Source organism: Salvelinus fontinalis, chromosome 14 (assembly GCF_029448725.1).
Source record: "Salvelinus fontinalis isolate EN_2023a chromosome 14, ASM2944872v1, whole genome shotgun sequence".
Classification (NCBI taxonomy): domain Eukaryota; kingdom Metazoa; phylum Chordata; class Actinopteri; order Salmoniformes; family Salmonidae; genus Salvelinus; species Salvelinus fontinalis.
In genome coordinates this window covers 32,408,830-32,433,079 of record NC_074678.1, presented here as the reverse complement: position 1 = coordinate 32,433,079, position 24,250 = coordinate 32,408,830, and the positions used below count along the sequence as shown (strand labels likewise).

Here is a 24,250-nt window from a genome sequence, read left to right as displayed (position 1 = left end):
TGGTCACCACCTGCAGAACCACTCCTTTATTGGGGGTGTCTTGCTAATTGCCTATAATTTCCACCTTTTGTCTATTCCATTTGCACAACAGCATGTGAAATGTATTGTCAATCAGTGTTGCTTCCTAAGTGGACAGTTTGATTTCACAGAAGTGTGATTGACTTGGAGTTACATTGTGTTGTTTAAATGTTCCCTTTATTTTTTGAGCAGTGGATATATATTTACACACGTTGTGTAATACTATCAAATGGTGCGAATGCCCTTTTGGTGTAAGAGCTGTTTGAAAAGACTCCCTGAAATGTCAGCCTGTTTTGGTGGGATGGAATTTTGGCCTGTCTGGTGACATCACCAGGCGGTAAATTAGTTAAAGATAGACTCATCGAAGTGACGATGCTACGAGTACCGCAGATATTGAGATGAGCTTGATGCAAGACTTTTCTCTCAGTCACACACAGTATCTGCAAGTGGAGCAGCGGTCTAATGCACCACATCTTAGTGCTAGAGGCGTCACTACAGACCCTGGTTCGAATCCATGCTGTATCACAACCGGCTTATTGGGAGTCCCATAAGGCGGCGCACAATTGGTCCAGCGTTGTCTGGGTTTGGCCAGTGTAGGCCGTCATTGTAAATAAGAATTTGTTCTTAACTGACTTGCCTAGTTAAATAAAAAAACAGTGGAGAAGTTGAGCCTCGCGTTTCAACACTAGTAGTTGTGGAAATTAATCCACTATGCTGTTTATTTTCTACGTCATATCGCTGAGTCTACCTTTAATATAACCTAGGGAGTCTCTGTCTAGGCTTGATGTGCATTACCGTGGACCGGCTTGTACATAAAGCATCCTCCATTCAAGTTGAAAAAGCAAAACATGAAGCATGACATTATACAGAACATTAATAGACAAGAACAGCTCAAGGACAGAACTACATCAAAAAAAAATTAAAGGCACACGTAGCCTAAATATCAATACATACACTAGGTCAAATAGGGGAGAGGCGTTGTGCCGTGAGGTGTTGCTTTGTCTGTTTTTTTAAACCAGATTTGCTGTTCATTTGAGCAATATGAGGTGGAATGGAATTCCATGTAATAATGGCTCTATTTAATACTGTATGCGTTCTTGAATTTTTTCTAGATTTGGGGACTGTGAAAAGACCCCTGGTGGCATGTCTGGTGGGCTAAGTGTGTGTGTAAGTTTACTATGCAAACAATGTGATTTTCTTCACATTAATGTTTCTTATAGATAGAAGTGATGCAGTCAGTCTTTCCTCAACTCTTAGCCAAGAGAGACTAGCATGCATAGTATTTACAATGAAGAGCAAGACGTGGCGCACTGTTCTGGGCCAACTTAACTAGGTATTTCCTTGCAGTACTCGACCACACAACTGGACAATAATCAAGATAAGACAAAACTAGAGCCTGCAGGACTTGCTTTTTGGAGTGTAGTGTCAAAAAATTAGAGCATTTCTTTATTACGGACAGACCTCTCCCCATCGTTACAACCATTGAATCTATATGTTTTGACCATGACAGTTTACAATCTAAGGTAACACCAAGTAATTTAGTCTCCTCAACTTGTTCAACAGCCACACCATCCATTACCAGGTTCAGCTGAGGTCTAGAACTTAGGGAATGATTTGTAACAAATACAATGCTCTTAGTTTTAGAGATGTTCAGGACCAGTTTATTCCCTACCACCCATTCCAAAACTGACTGAAACTCTTTGTTAAGGGTTTCACTGACTTCAGTAGCTGTGGTTGCTGATGTGTATATGGTTGAATCACCAGCATACATGGACACACATGCTTTGTTTAATACCAGTGGCAGGTCATTGGTAAAAATAGAAATGAGTAGAGGGTCTAGAGAGCTGCCCTGCAGTACACCACACGTTACATGTTTGACATTAGAAAAGCTTCCATTCAAGAAAACCCTTTGAGTTCTATTAGCTAGATAGCTCTGAATCCACAATATTGCTGAGGTTGAACATTTGTTTACAGAGAAATAGCATTGTAATTGCTCAAACAATTTTTTCCAACAGTTTGCTAAAAGCTGTCAGCAATAGGTCTGCTGTTAGAACCAATAAAGGCCGCTTTATCACTCTTGGGTAACGGAATTACTTTGGCTTCCCTCCAGGACTGAGGACAAAGACTTTCCTCTAGGCTCAGATTAAAGATATGACAGATAGGAGTGGCTATAGAGTCAGCTACCATCCTCAGTAGCTTTCCATCTAAGTTGTCAATGCCAGGAGGTTTGTCATTATTGATCGATAACAATTTTTCCAGCTCTCCCACACTAACTTTACAAAATCTAACTTAACATCTAACATCTTAACTAACATCTAACTTGCAATGCTTTTCTTTCATTATTTGTTTTTTATGCATAAATACGATGGCTCACTGTTCATTGTTGGCATTTCCTGCCTAAGCTTTCCCACTTTGCTAATGAAGTAATCATTCAAATAATTGGCAACATCAAATGGTTTTGAGATGAATAAGCCATCTGATTCGATGAAAGATGGAGTTGATTTACCCTTTCTGCCCATAATTTAATTTACTGTACTCCAACATTTTTTCCCATCATTCTTTATATCATTGATCTTGGCTTCATAATACAGTTTCCTCTTCTTTTTGTTGAGTTTAGTCACATAATTTCTCAATTTGCAGTAAGTCAGATGTGCAGCCAGACTTATTAGCCACTCCTTTTGCCCCATCTCTTTCTACCATACAGTTTTTCAATTCCTCATCAATCCATGGAGCCTTAACAGTTCTAACAGTCAGTTTCTTAACAGGTGCATGTTTATCAATAACTGGAAGAATCAATTTCATAAATTAATCAAGTGCAGCGTCTGGATGCTCCTTATTAATCACATCAGACCAACAAATATTTTTTAACTTCATCCACATAAAGAGGCACAGCAAAATATTTTGTATGATCTCTTATCAACTATTTTAGGCCCAGCTTTTGGAACTTTAGCTTTCCTGGATATGGCCGTTATATTGTGATCACTGCATCCAATGGGTACGGATACAGCTTTAGAACAGAGTTCTACAGTATTAGTGAAAATGTGATCAATACATGTGGATGATCTTGTACCTGTAGTGTTTGTAAACACCCTGGTAGGTTGATGAATAACCTGAACCAGATTACAGGCACTGGTTACAGTGAGAAGCTTCCTCTTGAGTGAACAGCTTGATGAAATCCAGTCAATATTCAGGTCCCCAAGAAAGTAGATGTCTCTGTTTACATCATATACACTATCAAGCATTTCACACATATTATTTAGATACTGACTGTTAGCACTTGGTGGCCTACATCAACACCCCAAAAGAAAGGCTTTAGATGTGACAAATGAACCTGCAACTACAACACTTCAATAACACTTGATATAAGATTGAATCTAAGTATTACAGGGATATGGCTCTGAATATACACAGCAACACCTCCCCCATAAGCTTTTCTGTAGATTATATACATCCTTGTATTGCTACTGCTGTATCATCAAATGAATTATCTAAGTGAGTCTCAGAAATGGCTAATATATGAGTGTTATCTGATGTTAGCAAGTTATTGATTTCATGAACCTTATTTCTAAGGCTACATACAGGGCCTTCAGAAAGTATTCAGACCTCTTGACTTTTTCAACATTTTGTTATGTTACAGCCTTATTCTAAAATCATTAAATAGTTTTTCCCCCCTTATCAATTTACACACAATACCCCATAACGACAAAGCAAAAACAAGTTTTTGAAATATTTGGTAATTTATATATATTTTAAAACTGAAATATCACATTTATATAGGTATTCAGACCCTTTACTCAGTAATTCGGTGAAGCACCTCTGACAGCAACGACAGCCTTGAGTGTTCTTGGTTATGACACTACAAGCTTGGCACATCTATATTTGGGGAGTTTCTCCCATTCTTCTCTGCAGATCCTCTCAAACTCTGTCAGGTTGGATGGGGAGCGTTGCTGCACAGCTATTTTCAGGTCTCTCCAGAGATGTTAAATCGGGTTCAAGTCCGAGCTCTGGCTGGGCCACTCAAGGACATTCAGAGACTTGTCCCAAAGCCACTCCTGCGTTGTCTTGGCTGTGTGCTTAGGTTTGTTGTCCTGTTGAAAGGTGAACCATCGCCCCAGTCTGAGGTCCTGAGCGCTCTGAAGCAGGTTTTCATCAAGGATCTCTCTGTACTTTGCTCCATTCATCTTTGCCTCGATCTTGACTAGTCCCTGCCACTGAAAAACATCCCCACAGCATGACGCTGCCACCTCCATGCTTCACCGTAAGGATGGTGCCAGGTTTCCTCCGGACGTGATGCTTGGCATTCAGGCCAAAGAGTTAAATCTTGGTTTCATCAGACCAGAGAATCTTGTTTCGGTTTAGGTGCCTTTTGGCAAACTCCAAGCGGGCTGTCATGTGCCTTTTACTGAGGAGTGGCTTCCGTTTGGCCACTCAACCACAAAGGCCTGATTGGTGGAGTGCTGCTAAGATGGTTGTAATTCTGGAAGGTTCTCCCATCTCCACAGAAGGACTCTGGAGCTCTGTCAGAGTGACCATCGGGTTCTTGGTCAACTCCATGACCAAGGCCCTTCTCCCCGATTTCTCAGTTTGGCCGGGCGGCCAGCTCTAGGAATAGACTTGGTGGTTCCAAACTTCTTTCATTTAAAAATGATGGAGGCCACTGTGTTCTTGGGGTCCTTCAATGCTGCAGAAATGTTTTGGTACTCTTCCCTATATCTGTGCTTTGACACAATCCTGTCTCGGAGCTCTACGGACAATTCCTTCAACCTCATGGCTTGGTTTTTGCTCTGACATGCACTGTCAACTGTGGGACCTTATATAGACAGTTGTGTGCCTTTCCAAATCATGTCCAATCAATTGAATATACCACAGGTGGACCGAAATCAAGTTGTAGAAACATCAAAGATGATTAATGGAAACAGGATGCACCTGAGCTCAATTGAGACTCATAGCAAAGTGTCTGAATACTTATGTAAATAAGGTATTTCTGTTATTTATAATTTAAATAAATTTGCACAAATTTCTAAAAACCTGTTTTCACTTTGTCACTATGGGGTATTGTGTGTAGATTGCTGCGGAAATAGTTTTATTTAATCAATTTTAGAATAAGACTAATGTAACAACATTTTGAAAAAGTCAAGGGGTCTGAAGGTTAGAGCGTTGGACCAGTAACCGGAAGATTGCTGGATCGAATCCCAAAGCTGACAAGGTAAAAATCTGTCATTCTGCCCCTGGGCGCTGAAGACGTAGATGTCAATTAAGGCAGCCCCCTGCACCTCTTTGATTCAGAGGGGTTGGGTTAAATGCAGAAGACATGTTTCAGTTGAATGCATTCAGTTGGACAACTGACTAGGTGTCCCCCTTTTCCGAAGGCATTGTATATTAATATGGGCTAATTTCAACCCTTTCTTGAGTAGCTTATCAGAGATAGACATAATATGCAAAAGAGCAAACAAAGCAAGAGGAAAAAAATATACATTCAGCACTCCATTAATCAATTGGTGTGTGTGCTGCGGGGTTGAAGCTATGTCACCCATAGGCTTGGTGCTCTCATCCCTGCCGGACTTCTGGGAGGAAGAATGAGCCTGTCATAGCAGATGTAAGCAATGTCCCCACATGCTCTGGCAGCTTTCATGGCTGGGATAAGTTCTTTCCTGTTCTGGCACACAGCTTCAGGATAGTACTCGTTGAGGAAGATAAACGTTCCTCTCAAGTTCTTGGCTCTTTCCAGAACAGCTATCTTGTCCTTTAACCTCAGGAACTTGACCACTATCGGCCTGGGCCTGTCACCTGGGCGGGTGATGGATTTTACAGTTCTGTGGGCATGCTCCACCTCAATCTTCCTGTGGTCCATCTTCAATTTCTCAGAGATCATTCCCCTCACTCAGACTCCGTCCAGGTCTCGTTGAGATTCTGCAATTCCATCCACAACCATGTTGTCCCACCTTGATTGTCCCTCGAGATAATCTAATTTCTCTGTCATTGTTATCATGGATTCACACACAGAACTGATGTCCTCTCTCAAAGACTTACAGATTGCTGCCATCTTGCTGTTCTCCTGTTTCAACTCATCGACCTGACCCTGGGAGAACTGCAAACTGTTCTTCAGGTCCTGGACCTCTCTAGTCAGGTCGTCCATTATTTTATTAACTGACTCCACCAATATTTGGACAAAACACTTGAAGCTATTTTCTTGTTGTTGCAACAACTGCTTGTAGAACTCTTTTTGTTAGTTTAAAAGATCCTTCACCTGTGATAGAGAGACACCACTGTCCTCAACATTACTACCGCCAGCTTAGGTCTTTGTCATGGTAGCTAGCAACGTAGGTTACGCTGTTACTTCTCGTAGTTCCAAACAGGGCAAGTTACAGATTGAAAACAACAACAGCAGAGATCTAGACAGCCACAAATCTGGGACAATCCTTGCTCCCAGCCACAATGGCTAACCCTGCTAGCTTGATAGGCAGGTAGCTAGCAGCTATGTTAGCTGCTACGCCAAATAGCTCCTCAGACCCGGCCTTGGTCGGCAAGATCATTAAACAGAGAGTATCAGTCCCAGCAACTGATACCAACTGCGTTGCGGAATTGACAACCCCCCCATTTATTTATTTTTATTTTTTAAATCACACAATGCTGCTACGGGCTGTCGTTCTGCCCACAAATTTTCTATGGGATTGAGGTCAGGGCTTTATGATGGCCACTCCAATACCTTGACTTTGTTGTCCTTAAGCCATTTTGCCACAACTTTGGAAGTATGCTTGGGGTCATTGTCCATTTGGAAGACCCATTTGTGACCAAGCTTAAACTTCCTGACTGATGTCTTGAGATGTTGCTTCAATATATCCACATCATTTTCCTGCCTCATGATGCCATCTATTTTTGAAGTGCACCAGTCCCTCCTGCAGCAAAGCACCCCCACAACATGATGTTGCCACCCCTGTTTTTCACGGTTGGAATGGTGTTCTTCGGCATGCAAGCCTCCCCCTTTTTCCTCCAAACATAACGGTGGTCATTATGGCCAAACAGTTCTATTTTTGTTTCATCAGACCAGAGGACATTTCTCCAAAAAGTACAATCTTTGTCTCCATGTGCAGTTGCAAACCGTAGTCTGGCTTTTTTTATGGCGGTTCTGGAGCAGTGGCTTCTTCCTTGCTGAGCGGCCTTTTAGGTTATGTCGATATAGGACTTGTTTTACTGTGGCTATATATAATTTTGTACCTGTTTCCTCCAACATCTTCACAAGGTCCATTGCTGTTGTTCTGGGATTGATTTGCACTTTTTGCACCAAAGTACGTTAATCTCTAGGAGACAGAACGCGTCTCCTTTCTGAGCGGTATGACGGCTGCGTGGTCCCATGGTGTTTATACTTGCGTACTATTGTTTGTACAGATGAACATGGTACCTTCAGGCGTTTGGAAATTGCTCCCAAGGATGAACCAGACTTGTGGAGGTCTACAATTTTTTTTCTGAGGTCTTGGCTGATTTCTTTTGATTTTCCCATGATGTCAAGCAAAGAGGCACTGAGTTTGAAGGTAGGCCTTGGAATACATCCACAGGTACACCTCCAATTGACTCAAATGATGTCAATTAGCCTATCAGAAGCTTCTAAAGCCATGGCAGCATTTTCTGGAATTTTCCAAGCTGTTTAAAGGCACAGTCAATTTAGGGTATGTAAACTTCTGACCCACTGGAATTGTGATACAGTGAATTATATGTGAAATAATCTGTCTAAACAATTGTTGGAAAAATGATTTGTGTCATGCACAAAGTAGATGTCCTAACCGACTTGCCAAAACTATAGTTTCTAAACAAGAAATTTGTGGAGTGGTTGAAAAACGAGTTTTAATGACTCCAACCTAAGTGTATGTAAACTTCCGACTTCAACTGTAAGTAAGCATTTCAAGGTAAGGTCTACACCTGTTGTATTTGGAGCATGTGACAAATAAAATGTCATTTGAGCCAAACCTAAGTTAGCGAGCTACTAGGTCTCTCTTTATGTAGTGTTGTGGTGTCTCTCTTGTCGTGATGTTTGTTTTGTCAAATATTTACATTTTTAATCGCAGCCCCCATCCCTGCCGGAGGCCTTTTGGTAGGCCGTCATTGTAAGTAAGAATTTTTGATTAACCGACTTGCCTAGTTAAATAAAGGTTCAAACAAAAAATAAGAAACTTTTCAATACAATTTCTAAACAATAAACCGAGCTCTCCCTCGTGCTGCGTTTAACAGCAATGAGATTCACTCTACTTGCATGTAGTCCAGGGCGGCTAGGGCAAAAACCAAAACGTGTACTCCTTGGGGTCCCGATGACTGAGTTTGGGAAATGCTGATGGAGTCTAGTTAAGTTGACAAGTTCTACATGTGCTTCCGCGATGCCGGGTGTCTTTTGCTGCCATTGCATTGCTGCTCTAACTAGGTGTTGCTCACTATGCTTGCTGTTTTCTGATATCCCACCACCCCATTCTCCACTTGTCTAGGTTCTGTGTTTCTTCCTTCAGGGAATTTGGTATAGAATATCGTGCTCACTGCCTGTAGTTATTTTATCATATTTATATGATGCTTTGCTCTGGCAGTGAGCTACCCTGAAAGAGCAGAGCACTAATGCCAAGACTATCATGTTTTATGGAAGACCCAGATGCAGACAGTGTCAAAGTAACAACAGTTTATTACTAGAACAGGGGGCAGGCAAAACGACAGGTCAAGGGCAGGCAGAGGTCAGAGTCCAAAAGGTACAGAACAGCAGGCAGTCTCAGGGTCAGGGTAGGCAGAGGTCAATAATCCAGTGTGGTGTGACAAGGTACAGAACAGCAGGCAGGCTCAGGGTCAGCGCAGGCAGAATGGTCAAAAACAGGAAAACTAAAAAACAGGAACTAGCCACAGACAGGCGCAAGGGGAAAACCACTGGTAGGCTTGACAAACAAAACGAACTGGCAACAAACAAACCACAGGTATAAATACACTGGGCATAATGGGGAAGATGGGCGACACCTGGAGGGGGGTGTAGACAAGCACAAAGACAGATGAAAGAGATCAGGGAGTGTCAAAGACTATGCATTGTAACCTTTTCTAATAAATGGTTAAAGGTACACTTGGTGTTTCCTTTATGAACCCTAGTTGTCAAAAAATATGAAAATGCTGATGGAAAATGGTGTCCCATAAAGTATGCATATTTAGCCTTCTTGCCATTAAAGCTAGTTATTCTTAAGCCTAGGCGTCCCGCTAGCGGACAACTTCCAGTGACACTGGAGGGCACGCAATTCAAATAAATAATCATAAAAATTATGAATATTAAACATTTAGGTACATACAAGTGTCTTATATCGGTTGAAATCTTAAATTCTTGTTAATCTAACTGCACTGTCCAATTTACAGTAGCTATTACAGCGAAAGCATCCCATGCGATTGTTTGAGGATGGCGCCCCACATCAAAATATTTTTACACCGGCACAGGTTTCATAAATTCACAAATAGCGATTAAATATTAACTTACTTTTTGAAAATCTTCCTCTGATTTGTCATCCAAAGGGTTCCAGCTATAACATGTAGTGTCGTTTTGTTAGATAAAATCCTTCTTTATATCCCAAAAAGTCAGTTTAGTTGGCGCCATCGATTTGAGTAATCCACTCGTTCAACATACAAAGAAAGGAGTCCGAAAATCTACCCCTAAACTTTGTTTCAACAAGTCAAAATGCATTTCTACTTATTCCTCAGATACCCTAACATGTAATCAAACTATAATATTTCTTACGGAAAGAAGTATGTTCAATAGGAAACCGATTTTAGCAGTTGCGTCTTGTCTTTGTCCGCGCAAACACGAATTTCCAAGCCGGTGTCCTTATACTAAAACTGTTTTTTCTTATTCGTTCAAGTTACAAGCCTGAAACCTTGAACATAGACTGCTGACACCCAGTGGAAGCCATAGGAATTGCATCCTGGGAGGTAGAATTGAGTATGCCCTTATAACGGCCATTGGAAGAGCATGGTCTCTCAAAAAAAACGTCATTCAGACAGAAAGTGTAGAAAAAAGGGGTCTAGCCTGATGAAGTTTTAAGAATGGAAATGATGCAGTTGCAGCCTTAATGGATGATGCTTTATGTACCTAGGTTACTTTTAACAGACCAATAAGAAATGGAGTTCCAAACCTCTCTGCCAATAACAGCTAGTTTTCAGTTTTCCCCTCCCCACTCCCAGATAGTCCTAGCAAAATTCTTGCTCAAGAAATTGCTTTTTTTGTTTCTTTTCGACCATTTTAATTGAAAACAATCAGAGTAAGGTACTTAATTGTTACCAAGAAATGATTTGATATTAAGATAAAAACGGCTGCATTGGACCTTTAATTCATCAAACGTCATGTATTTGGGAAACTCCCTCTCCTTTGGGACCTCTGTCTCGAGCAGCCCTCCCCTTGTGCTCTGGCAGCCTGAGCCTAGGTAAAATCATTTGGTGAGGAGAGAATCAAGAGGGATCTGCTGGCTTGGACGTTGGCCTTATGGTTAAATCCAAACGCAAGACGATATTAAATAGCCACTGTTTTGTCAGAGAAAAAGAGAAAACCATATCTACAATGCCAGTTATCGAACTGCCCAGTAATAACCCAGAAAGTGAAAGGTGAGTTATGATAGTGTAATTTAGCTAGTAATTTATAGCTAGCTAACTCCAGAAGGGCTAAGCTAATTCATTAGCCACAGAGGCCTACGCAGCTAACGTTACATGCCACTTGTTTACTCTTTTTACTGGGGATATTAGCTATGTATCTAATAACGAGTCCGTGGAACAATATTGTTCTAAACTTACTTTCGTTATTTATCTTAAAGTTGAATAACTATATTTAGCTTTGATCGATGTCTGTATAATTATGGTTATTAAAGTTGGCTGCGGTTTTATTTCGAACAATTTGTCATTTAGCGTTCTGCGGATGTTTTTGTCTAAGGACAGGTGTTCGGTAGCTAACTAGCTAGCCAGTTTACCAGCTAATGTTAGTTTACTAGCTTTGTCGACAATGTACTGTTTACTTGCTTCATATGTGAGATTAAGAAACAAACGATCTAACGTTACGGCAATATGTTTCTCAATAATGGTGGAATAAATGGACTGACCCATGTTATTTCGTCGAATGTTCTGGGAGATGTTAGTTAAACTAGTTAGCCAGCTGGCTAGTGATTTTAAAGCAATAGGCACATCCATGTTGTTGTCTATACCCATTTCAGACAAGATGTGGTATGTTACCAGTAAAAAAAAAAAGGCAATGTTTCCTAAATACATTTTTTTTACTCCATACATTTTCCCTGACACCCAAAAGTACTCGTTACATTTTGAAAGCAGGACAGGAAAATTGTCCAATTCACCCACTTAATGATCGAGCAGACTCACTAAATACAGATTTTTGTCTGTATATGAAAAGGATACTAGCTACTGTTACTAGCCATTACAGCAAATATTTAACTTGCAACCCTTCAACACTTGTTAGCTGCTCACCTGCCGGTATCAAGATCATATCTGTTCACTCACACTCAATGGGATTTATTAACCAATATTTGTTTGGCCAATTAAAAGCCTTGATGGCTTGACTGACTGTTATCCTAGTTTTAAGAATAACATGAGTGACAGCTAGCTAACTTACCAATTGGTCAGTTCCCAGTCAGTACTTGTGCCTAACAACCAAAGTACTGGATGTACAGTCTCTAAAAGTAGGTAATTTAACAACAAAAAACTAGCTATTTGCACATTTTATTTTGGTTAAGTCTGTTCCCAATGGGTGTAAAATGCTGTTATTTATGGTCTGTTATGTTGGTGGGGCATTGAGCAGCAGTCTGTTTACTAGATGAAGAGGCCTCTTGAAACTTAGTCCCCACCATTTTAAGTGATTTGAGTAGAGGTTAGGTGTCCCTGATTGCCTCAAAATGATTCCCCTTTGGCCTAATATCTAGTGTATTTTTCTGCGAGACAGTATTTTTCCACATCACATTCATTCAACTGTTAATGGCTCTTACGCAAGTGGTGGAGACTCATTTCCCAGCTGACTAATCCAACTGTCACAATTTAAGCCTCTTCATGAATATTGCCTACTGTGTAGCAGAGTGTAATGGGGATTTTAAGGAGTATTGTGAAGAGGCTTAACTTGGCATAGAATAGCAGTGCTGTTGAATCTGTGGGAACAACGTGCAGGTGGAATGTGAACGGACAGGGATTTGACATAAGGATGCTAGTTGGATATTATTTGCGATCTGGTCATGCAGTTTCCAAAGGAACCTTATTCACTAGAACCACTTATTAGGGATTCCAGTCAATATCCCACACAAATGATGAGCCTATGACGCCATCTTGACGATGGTTGAGGTATATCACTGTTACTCAGAGGTTGAGCTCCAAGGTTGACACAATGCTTCTTACTTTGCTTTCACATGCCTGCTCCACATATAACGCTGGAGTGGTGTTTGCGTAAGAGCGCGTCTATGAGCAGTATGTCACCCCTAATGGGGTTTGTTCACTTTTCAACCTCTGAGAATTGGCATACTCACCTCTGCTAGCGCAACCCCCACACAAAAGCTTATTCTGAATCTTAACTAGAACACACACTCACGTTGTGGCTTCAGCAAAATGGCTGATCGGTGGTGGGTAATCTGGCACATGTCTCAATGACGTAAGAGGTTGGTGTTTTTGTCCTCAGTGCAGACTTGAATTAGGCCAAAAACGACACTATTTTTACCACCCTCATTTTTAGCTGAAATTGTTCTCAGTATTTTTCCATTGACGTTGTCACCACCTTTTTTGCCACAAGTAGCAGTCATCTCTCCCCATAGGCTACTCCTACTGTGACAGTTCTCTCTGATTAATCAGTGATGTCAACTAATTGATTCCCAAAGGTAGAAATCAACCTGGGTGAAGGCAGTCATTTTGTCATAACTCATTGGGACATCCTGATATTTTATTTGCTTTGTTGGCAACAAAGCACATTCAGTGTCTCCTGCCTGTTACTTATTTAGCCTCAAGCAAAGTGTTCTGTTCCGACATGTAAAGATTTAGTCAGTGGAACAGTTTGAACTTCAATCCTTTGTCCTGGTTTGGGTACCTATTCAAATGACAATGTTTTACAATATTAGTCATGTGAGTTACATGGACTAGAATGATGATACATTGACTTCCAAAGGGACATTTTCCCTGGTCTCCAGTTAGGCTCGCTCATAGTCAGTGAATCCTTGAGGAATAATGGCTCCGTTCTTCTGTGTCCTCCAGTCCGAGGCGGTGTTCCCGCTGTTGCAGTAACCCGTGTCCGGGGCCTCTGTGGTGTTCCTGATGCCCCTCACCCACCCCTAAAGATCCCAGGTGGGCGAGGGAATGACCAGCGGGATCACAATCTTTCAGCTAAGCTATTCTACTCTGTGAGTCCACTCTCGTGTCTTTCTCCTTCATCCTCTGGTGTTAAGCTACCTGTATCAAACCTCTCTTCATACCTGCTATTTTCTCCATTCTCCTGCAGGATGCTCGGTTGCTGGTTCTTGAGGAGCCGCCCCCCGCCAATGGCAGAGTGCGTTTCCTGCTCTTTGAGCCCCGTTCCTCAGAGGGCAAGCACTGTGTCTGGAGGGGGGTGCTGAAAGGGGGGAACATCTACATCGAGATCCCCCCTGGAGCTCTGCCCGAGGGCAGCAAAGACAGGTCAGTGATCCAATGCAAGAACAACCTCTCGTTGTCCTCTGGTTTTACTTTAGACTGTTTTTGTTGTCTTTTAAAGGCGCAATATGCAGAAATCACTCTGCCATTGCTGGTGTGTAAAATTCTAAAATGTTTGCCGAATTTCAGGTGACAACTAGTGTGGAGAGTCATTGCACCAGCTAAACTGCTGTGAAATCTTTTCATTAACCAAAAATATAGTATATCCAGATGCAAAAAAATGAAATTTTCAGACAGGGACGCATAGAAATGGCACGCACAGAATGGATCTACCGCTTATCAGACTTGCTTACAATGAGAATGACAGCTCTATAACTCAAATTTTTATGTGCATTTGGTCTGGTCGCGCACAAAGATACATGTTGCGTCTTCAACTAGTTTGATGTTTCATGGTGGATGGACTTAGTTTCTATTGCTTGCTGACTGCAATGCACTACCTTCATAACTCATTGACTTACTTAATCTCTCCAGTTTCGCTCTCCTGCTGGAATGTGCGGAAGAGAAGCTGCAGGTTGACCATGTCTTCATCTGCTTCCACAAGAACCGAGACGACAGAGGTAAGTCACTGTGTGTGTGCTTCCAGTCAAACACCTCTGTTAATACTTTATGTGCTTTGTTATGAGGCAGTTCTCTCACTGTCCTTTTCTCTCTTCAGCATCTCTGCTGCGTACCTTCAGCTTCCTGGGCTTTGAGATTGTGAGACCGGGTCATCCACTCGTCCCTACCCGCCCCGATGCTTTCTTCATGGCTTACAGCATCGAACGAGACTCCTTCGACGATGAGTAATGGATCACAAACATGCCACAAATGCATACATATACACACACACACACACACACACACGTTAGCTTTTACCTACCCTTCCCCATCCCACTTCATCACTTGGGGAAAATAAATATGATCAAAATTCGGTAAGGTCAAGGTTTCCTGTGAAATAGTTTATTTACTTTGATGTGAAGTATTACAATGACATTTGAACTAGTGTGTAATGTTAAACCAAGAATGTATCCTTATTAAATTTGGGAAATGTTTCCTCAACACTACTAATTTCCACGTGTAGTACTGATTTCCCCCTTCCCCATACACTACAATGATCATCTCTAGGCTGTACAATTTATGGTGAAAATGTCCATGCTGCATCTTCATGTTATGCTTTGTTTTCTTGGCTATTTCAAGTTGATTTTCATGTTTTATATTGATTTGATTTTAATGTGTGCATGAACTTTGATTTCTAGTTTTGATCCACTTGACTGAAATCTGCATGTTGTAACAAGTGCCCGAATAAAAATGCTCACCTTAACAAGTGGATTTTTGCCTTATGTTTATGTGTGTAGGGATTGGGGAAAGGGCATTGAAATATGTGTAACAATTTATAAGATGTTTATTTGTGGGCACGCGTACCAGAGTTGTAGAAGCATCTGTTTAAACTCGATCAGTCGGTGTTGAATTTAACCTAATGCACTTTAAGTTGATATTTTGAAATATTTACTGTGATCTAATGGGGCTCCTTGGATCCATGAAAAGTTAATTATAGAACACAGTGCATATACATTTGATTTGGAGCTGATATGTAATTTGCTCAATATCCTTGGTGGAAAGCAATGCTGTGGAAAAATGTTAATAAAAAAGCTAACCTTTTATTCATTCCAGATGTTCAAGATAGATTCTGACAACATGAATGTTAAATATCATCCACATTTTACATTAGATTAGAGCCGGGTATCCCTAAGTCTGTCCTGGGACCCCACCTGGGTGCACATTTAGTCTTTTGCCCTAGCACTACACATCTGATTCAAATAATCAAAGCTTGATGAGTAGTTATTTTAATCACCTGTGTAGTTCTAGGGCAACAAACAAAACGTGCACCCAGGGGGGGCTCAGGACAGAGTTTGGGAAACCCTTGATTAAGACTTCAATTAACAGATATGAAACAGACATGAGTAATCACAACTTCCTGTCCACTGTGTTGTGGAGTCCTAGTTGTGCTGTGGCCCTCATCACAGTTTCAGAGTCAGTGAAGGAGATGTACTGTATACACAGGCAGTGCTCCCAGTCCAGACTGGGCAGGTCCTGGATCAGCCCTCTCTCTGCCAGCTTCAGCATTAGAAGGGCCTGCTTGACTGACAGCCAGTTGTGCAGAGTGGAAGGCACGGTGGGATTTACCCTGAAGAGCTCAACATGTGGACCCCAGAGCAGAGCCTGCAGGACCCCCACTACGTCTGCTATCTGTAGCCCACTACCCCCATCCTGAAGCAAGGAGGCTAGCTGGAGAAGCCCTGGTAGATATGGGGAGCTCTGGATGGTGCCATCTGAACTCTGTGTATGTTGAGAGGGAGCATTGTCAGAGAGGTACAGGCAGTACTCTAGCAACACTCTGAACTGAGACTGTATGGATGGAGCAGCATGAGCAGGCTGAAAGAGACTGGGGTCACTGTGACTTGTGTGATTGGTCAACGCCACACGAGGGGTTCCCCACTTTCTCCATAGCTCCTGAATCTCTCCTTTTATCTTCTCTTTTTCATTCTCCAATAACTCAATTTCTTCACTTCTTCCACTTTCTTCTGCTTTGTCTGCGCCTGTTTCCCCCCCTCTCTCCCTTGGCCATACCAGCAAGATGCCTTGAGCCTTCAGCTCAGCGCAAGTGGCTGCATTACTGCACAGGTGTTGTAACCCCAAGGCTAACTGTAGCAGCAGAATACTCAGTTGCCTTTCATACACTAATGGTTTAAAGCTCTGCAGGAACCTTCCCTCTTGTACAAAGTCTTCCAAAGTAGCCTGTGGTAAGTCTCTCTCAATTGTCACTGCATATCCCTTGAGCAATAGTGAAGCAACTGTAGGTCCACTGCTCTCCTCAGACTTCGCTTGACTTTGGTCTGCCTCAATTCTGCTCTCATCTGGTGATTCTGTCCCTGTCTGATCAGACTGTGAGGAGTCTGAAGTGGTTGTGTTTTTGGTTCCAGGTTCTTTCTCCAGTGCTGGGCATGATGGGAAAGATACAATGACCTGCTGGATGTTGACATTGGGCGGTACTGAGGTAGGTTGAGACAAGGGGCCAACATCACTGCTCACCTGAGAATGAAACCAGGGACGAAATTAGAACATCCAAAAACCTTTCACTTCCTTAACAAGGCTTAGTCACATTAAAATATGTTTTTCTCCTCTATTGTACAGTCATATCCGATTCATTCACAGTCTTACAAAAGACACCTAATCTAAAATTAGGATTCCCATTAGCTGCTGCTAAAGCAGCAGCTACTCTTCCTCATGCTAAAAAGCCTTTCTAAGACATGGATGTTTGCTGTTGTCTGTACAGTCTGTTAGGTTGCTCAACACCCATTGACAGTTCAGAGGAAATGTGTCACTGGAGTCAGGGGTTGCCAAACTCACTATATAATGGTGCAGAACATGACTGTTGCTTGAGGTGGAGCTTAGAAATGAGCCCTTTTGTTGAGTATCTCTTATCTTTGGCTTTTGGCCTTATCGTGGCTTTTTACATTTGGTGCAGCTGTGTTTGCATTCTACTTGACTTTTGCATTGTGCACAACTCAAGTATGAATACTGCTTGAGCATGATGCATAAACTGCACAAACTTATTTACAACCACAGACAGATGCTGGCACTAAGACCGCACTCAGTCAGCTGTATAAGGAAATAAGCAAACAGGAAACCACTCACCCAGATGCGGCGCTCCTAGTGGCCGGAGACTTTAATGCAGGGAAACTTAAATCAGTTCTACCAAATTTCAATCAACATGTTAAATGTGCAACCAGAGGGAAAAAAATTCTAGATCACCTGTACTCCACACACAGAGACGCGCACAAAGCTCTCCCTCGCCCTCCATTTGATAAATCCGACCACAACTCCATCCTCCTGATTCCTGCTTACAAGCAGGAAAATTAAAGCAGGAAGCCCAGTGACTCGGGCTATAAAAAAGTGGTCAGATGAAGCAGATGCTAAACTACAGGACTGTTTTGCTATCACAGACTGGAACATGTTCTGGGTTTCTTCCGATGGCATTGAGGAGTACATCACATCAGTCACTGGCTTTATCAATAAGTGCATCGAGGACGTCGTCTCCACAGTGACTGTACGTACATACCCCAACCAGGAGCCATGGATTACAGGCAACATTCGCACTGAGCTAAAGGGCAGAGCTGCCGCTTTCAAGGTGCGGGACTCTAACCTGGAAGCTTACAAGAAATCCTGCTATGCCCTGCGACGAACCATCAAACAGGCAAGGCATCAATACAGGACTAAGATTGAATCATACTACACCGGCTCCGACGCTCGTCTTATGTGACAGGGCTTACAAAATATTACAGACTACAAAGGGAAGCACAGCCGCGAGCTGCCCAGTGACTACCAGACGAGCTAAATCACTTCTATCTCGCTTCGAGGAAAGCAACACTGAGGCATGCATGAGAGCATCAGCTGTTCCGGACGACTGTGTGATCATGCTCTCCGTAGCCGACATGAGTAAGACCTTTAAACAGGTCAACATACACAAGGCTGTGGGGCCAGATGGATTACCAGGACGTGTGCTCTGGGCATGTGCTGACCAACTGGCAGGTGTCTTCACTGACATTTTCAACATGTCCCTGATTGAGTCTGTAATACCAACATGTTTCAAGCAGACCACCATAGTCCCTGTGCCCAAGAGCACAAAGGCAACCTGCCTAAATGACTACAGACCCGTAGCACTCACGTCCGTAGCCATGAAGTGCTTCGAAAGGCTGGTAATGGCTCACATCCACACCATTATCCCAGAAACCCTAGACCCACTCCAATTTTTATACCGCCCAAACAGACCCACAGATGATGCAATGTCTATTGCACTCCACCATGTCCTTTCCCACCTGGAAAAAAGGAACACTTATGTGAGAATGCTATTCATTGCCTACAGGTCAGCGTTCAACACCATAGTACCCTCAAAGTGCATCACTAAGCTAAGGATCCTGGGACTAAACACCTCCCTCTGCAACTGGATCCTGGACTTCCTGACGGGCCGCCCCCAGGTGGTGAGGGTAGGTAGCAACACATCTGCCACGCTGATCCTCAACACTGGAGCCCCCAGGGGTGCGTGCTCAGTCCCCTCCTGTATTTCCTGTTCACCCATGACTGCATGGCCAGGCACGACTCCAACACCATCATTAAGTTTGCAGACAACACAACAGTGGTAGGCCTGATCACCGACAACGACGAGACAGCCTATAGGGAGGCGTCAGAGACCTGGCCGTGTGGTGCCAGAATAACAACCTGTCCCTCAACGTGACAAAGACTAAGGAAATGATTGTGGACTACAGGAAAAGGAGGACCGAGTACGCCCCCATTCTCATCGATGGGGCTGCAGTGGAGCAGGTTGAGAGCTTCAAGTTCCATGGTGTCCACATCACCAACAAACTAGAATGGTCCAAACACACCGAGACAGTCGTGAAGCGGGTACGACAAAGCCTATTACCCCTCAGAAAATTAAAAAGATTTGGCATGGGTTCTGAGATCCTCCAAAAGGTTCTACAGCTGCAACATTGAGAGCATCCTGACTGGTTACATCACTGCCTGGTACAGCAATTGCTCGGCCTCCGACCGCAAGGCACTACAGAGGGTAGTGCGTACGGCCCAGTACATCACTGGGGCTAAGCTGCCAGCCATCCAGGACCTCTACACCAGGCGGTGTCAGAGGAAGGCCCTAAAAATTGTCAAAGACCCCAGCCACCCCAGTCATAGACTGTTCTCTCTACTACCACATGGCAAGCGGTACCGGAGTGTCAAGTCTAGGACAAAAAGGCTTTTCAACAGTTTTTTACCCCCAAGCAATAAGACTCCTGAACAGGTAATCAAATGGCTACCTGGACTAATTACATTGTGTGCCCCCCACCCCCCACCCCTCTTTTACGCTGCTGCTACTCTCTGTTTATCATATATGCACAGCCACTGTAACTATACATTCATGTACATACTACCTCAATTTGCCCGACCAACCAGTGCTCCCGCACATTGGCTAACCGGGCTATCTGCATTGTGTCCCACCACCCACCACCCGCCAACCCTTCTTTTACGCTACTGCTACTCTCTGTTCATCATATACAGTGGGGCAAAAAAGTATTTAGTCAGCCACCAATTATGCAAGTTTTTCCACATAAAAAGATGAGAGAGGCCTGTAATTTTCATCATATGTACACTTCTACTATGACAAACAAAATGAGAAAAAAAATCCAGAAAATCACATTGTAGTATTTTTAATGAATTTATTTGCAAATTATGGTGGAAAATAAGTATTTGGTCAATAACAAAAGTTTATCTCAATACTTTGTTATATACCCTTGTTGGCAATGACAGAGGTCAAACGTTTTCTGTAAGTCTTCACAAGATTTTCACACACTGTTGCTGATATTTTGGCCCATTCCTCCATGCAGATCTCCTCCAGAGCAGTGATGTTTTGGGGCTGTTGCTGGGCAACATGGACTTTCAACTCCCTCCAAAGATTTTCTATGGGGTTGAGATCTGGAGACTGGCTAGGCCACTCCAGGACCTTGAAATGCTTCTTACGAAGCCACTCCTTCGTTGCCCGGGCGGTGTGTTTGGGATCATTGTCATGCTGAAAGACTCAGCCACGTTTCATCTTCAATGCCCTTGCTGATGGAAGGAGGTTTTCACTCTCACGATACATGGCCCCATTAATTCTTTCCTTTACACGGATCAGTCGTCCTGGTCCCTTTGCAGTAAAACAGCCCCAAAGCATGATGTTTCCACCCCCATGCTTCACAGTAGGTATGGTGTTCTTTGGATGCAACTCAGCATTCTTTGTCCTCCAAACACGACGAGTTGAGTTTTTACCAAAAAGTTCTATTTTGGTTTCATCTGACCATATGACATTCTCCCAATCTTCTTCTGGATCATCCAAATGCTCTCTAGCAAACTTCAGACGGGCCTGGACATGTACTGGCTTAAGCAGGGGGACACGTCTGGCACTGCAGGATTTGAGTCCCTGGCGGCGTAGTGTGTTACTGATGGTAGGCTTTGTTACTTTGGTCCCAGCTCTCTGCAGGTCATTCACTAGGTCCCCCCGTGTGGTTCTGGGATTTTTGCTCACCGTCCTTGTGATCATTTTGACCCCACGGGGTGAGATCTTGCGTGGAGCCCCAGATCGAGGGAGATTATCAGTGGTCTTGTATGTCTTCCATTTCCTAATAATTGCTCCCACAGTTGATTTCTTCAAACCAAGCTGCTTACCTATTGCAGATTCAGTCTTCCCAGCCTGGTGCAGGTCTACAATTTTGTTTCTGGTGTCCTTTGACAGCTCTTTGGTCTTGGCCATAGTGGAGTTTGGAGTGTGACTGTTTGAGGTTGTGGACAGGTGTCTTTTATACTGATAACAAGTTCAAACAGGTGCCATTAATACAGGTAACGAGTGGAGGACAGAGGAGCCTCTTAGAGAAGAAGTTACAGTTCTGTGAGAGCCAGAAATCTTGCTTGTTTGTAGGTGACCAAATACTTATTTTCCACCATAATTTGCAAATAAATTCATTAAAAATCCTACAATGTGATTTTCTGGATTTTTTTCTCATTTTCTCTGTCATAGTTTAAGTGTACCTATGATGAAAATTACAGGCCTCTCTCATCTTTTTAAGTGGGAGAACTTGCACAATTGGTGGCTGACTAAATACTTTTTTGCCCCACTGTATGCATAGTCACTTTAACCATATCTACATGTACTACCTCAATCAACCTGACTAACCGGTGTCTGTATGTAGCCTCGCTACTGTTTTTCACTGTCATTTTTATTGTAGTTTTTATTTCTTTACTTACCTATTGTTCTACTAATACCTTTTTTGCACTATTGGTTAGAGCCTGTAAGTAAGCATTTCACTGTAAGGTCTACACCTGTTGTATTCGGCACACGTGACAAATAAACTTTGATTTGATTTGGAATACTGCTTGAGCATGATGCACAAACTGGTTTACACATAGAGTAGGCTGGGCTGGCCCTTGCCTTTTGGGGGCAGGGATAAAACATTTAAGTGGCCCCCCCTCGTGATGGCAGAGGGTTTTTGCTGTAGTTAATTTCCTGCAATTATATACAATTTGCCATGGGGTGGAGAGAAGATTTTGCAATTTTCTAACACATTTTTTGCAATTCTACAAATTGTGCCATGGTGCGGAGAGAAAAATGTGCAGTTTTACAGCGAACTTCCTGCAATTCTACACATTTTACCATAGGGTGGAGAGATATTTGAGCAGTTTAAAACCACATCTTCTGCAATTCTACACATTTTGCCATGACTTATGATATCTGAATGAGAGTGACTAACAAAATCAACGGGGGCCCACTGGTGGTCAGGGTCCCTGGGCTCGTGCCCCGCATGCCCTGTCAGTAATTAAACCATGATTACTAGCTACAAGTTTAGATAACTGGCCAGACTAATTTACAATCTAATGAAAAAACGAATTGTGAAACTGCACCTGTGTATTCTACTATTCTAACTCTCAACAGAGTTCCTAAAAACATTTAAAATAATTTGGGTCGAGGGCCCCCTAGCGGCCTCTTAAATCACTAATGCCCTGAGATCATGAGCATAACCTTACCTTAGCTGCGATTATCCTCCCTGGAAACTTTGGGCTATGCAGGCTGTAGTACAGTGAACCTGCTATCTGCTTGGGCTGGTCGTTTTCACACAGTAGGAAATCTTGGGGCTGAAATGCAACAACGCCTTCACCGGACACTCTCATCAGGAGAACCCCAGCCTCCATGCGCTGTTTCATACTCCTCAGGAACAGTAGGTGGCGATGCTGAATACCTTGAGAAATGTCCCCCTGGTTGTAGAAACTGCTGAAGAAGTAGGTAAGCTGTTCATCAGGTGTATCGAAGTCAAGTTGAGATAGCGGCTGCAAGTTGAGAGGGCTCTTCTGGACTGGTCTTTCTTCGTCTCTCTCTACATGGGGCTGAGTGCCTGCGATGGGGACCAGCATGTAGAGAGGGTTGTCATAGTTTTGGTGACTGTAGGGTAGTGGCGAAAGGGGACACAGATAGACCCCTGGTAGGGAAAGGGTTCGAGCCAGCCTCTTCTTGGGCACTGGTGGCGGGGTGGTGCTATCTGAGAAAAACCTCTCTTGATGACAGTAAGAGGGGTCTGAAAGATAAAGGGAAATACAGACCATGTAATAGACTTTCCAGAGAAGTCATTGCCTAGTTCCACGCTTTGACTCTCTATGATTATCAAGAACTTCTTTAGAATAAGGTAGAGAAATTACAGAATAGTAATACTAAACTCTGCAACAACAAAAACATTTCAGACAATGTTTATCTCAAACTGTTGTTGGATACGTAGATTCAATATTTGACAGGAGCTACTGTATTCAATTGAGCTTGTGACAAACATGTGGACATAAATGTTGTGGCTATGGCAGGTCTTTATCAGCACAGGCCTGGTTTCAGGTGTCACTTCCTCCCATTCAATTCACATGAGAAAAGGGAAGCAGGGCAAGAGAGGACAAGGAAGGAAAATGAGAAAGTGCTTTTTATTTAATATTTCAGCTGGGAAAAAGCAAATGCCTAAATAACTTATATCCTTATCCATTTTATAATTGAAATCAACAGGATAATATATACTACAGTGTCTGATAAAGGTAGATGTGTGTTGTACTCACCATAGCGCTGGTGTATGGGACACTGGAGTGCATGGCAATCAGTGGCGGCAGAGAACACATCTGTACAGGGAGAGCCCTGGTGCTGATGGGGTCCCAATGGGCTAGAGACACTCCCATCCAACTCCAGGTCCACACTGGAACCCATACTAGAGCCTCGCGAGTAGAGACTCCTGAGCGCACACACACAATCAGATTCATTAATTGATCTGCTGTCCTTTGAACTAATTACCTAAAATAAGTGCATACAGTTCAGAAGCTGCATAGCACTCAGATAGACTCTATGCAGTGTCTTGATAGTTTTTCTGATGAAGCTCACATTTAAAGGTTCAGACGAACTGTCAAGACGCTGCATAGACTCTATCTGAGTGCTATGCAGCTTCTGTACTGTATGTTTTTGTCTTACCTGCGCTGTTTGATAGGCAACACTGGGGGTCCACTCTGTCTCTCTGCTCCCTGAGTTGCACAATCCATCGCTGCACAATCCATTGCCTGGTTACGGTGTCTCTCGCTCAGAATAGCAGTCTATCAAACTCAAATGGAACTTGAGGTCTCTAATATTATTGCTCAGGTTCACGTTAATATCCTCTCTCCCTCTCTTTCGCTCGCTCTCTCTCACTGTCTGTCTGTCTGTCTGTCTGTCTGTCTGTCTGTCTATCTCTTTCTCTCTTTCTTGTGAAATATATTTATCTGCTGTTCTGATCTTTGCAGTCTGAGGTTGGTACCGGAAAGTAGTGCCTGTGTGAGGGCATATCTGTACTTATGCAGTAACCTCAACTACAAAATGAGGAAGAACACCAAAAAGACACCCAACTTCACACACTCTTTTTTTTTCTCTCACTTTCCTTTTAAGTTAGATCCATCACACACTTGGTCTCTGCCTCCCTGGTACTGTGTCTTTTATGGATTGCATCTCAAATCACATTTT

The 24,250-nt window shown here is 42.8% G+C and overlaps 1 protein-coding gene and 1 pseudogene across 1 annotated transcript; one reads left to right on the top strand and one right to left on the bottom strand.

Moving 5' to 3' along the window:
• The first annotated feature begins 10,388 nt into the window (after positions 1 to 10,388).
• On the top strand, positions 10,389 to 14,988 carry LOC129810652 (ornithine decarboxylase antizyme 1-like; annotated as a pseudogene).
• Positions 14,989 to 15,624: 636 nt separating this feature from the next.
• On the bottom strand, positions 15,625 to 24,037 carry peak3 (PEAK family member 3). Its single transcript, XM_055943659.1, has 4 exons — positions 23,729 to 24,037; positions 23,326 to 23,495; positions 22,264 to 22,808; positions 15,625 to 16,749 (listed from the first exon to the last, which is right to left on the bottom strand). Exons 1-4 carry the CDS (start codon positions 23,809 to 23,811, stop codon positions 15,625 to 15,627), a joined length of 1,923 nt encoding a protein of 640 aa, XP_055799634.1. The 5' UTR covers positions 23,812 to 24,037.
• Between the last annotated feature and the right edge of the window lie 213 nt (positions 24,038 to 24,250).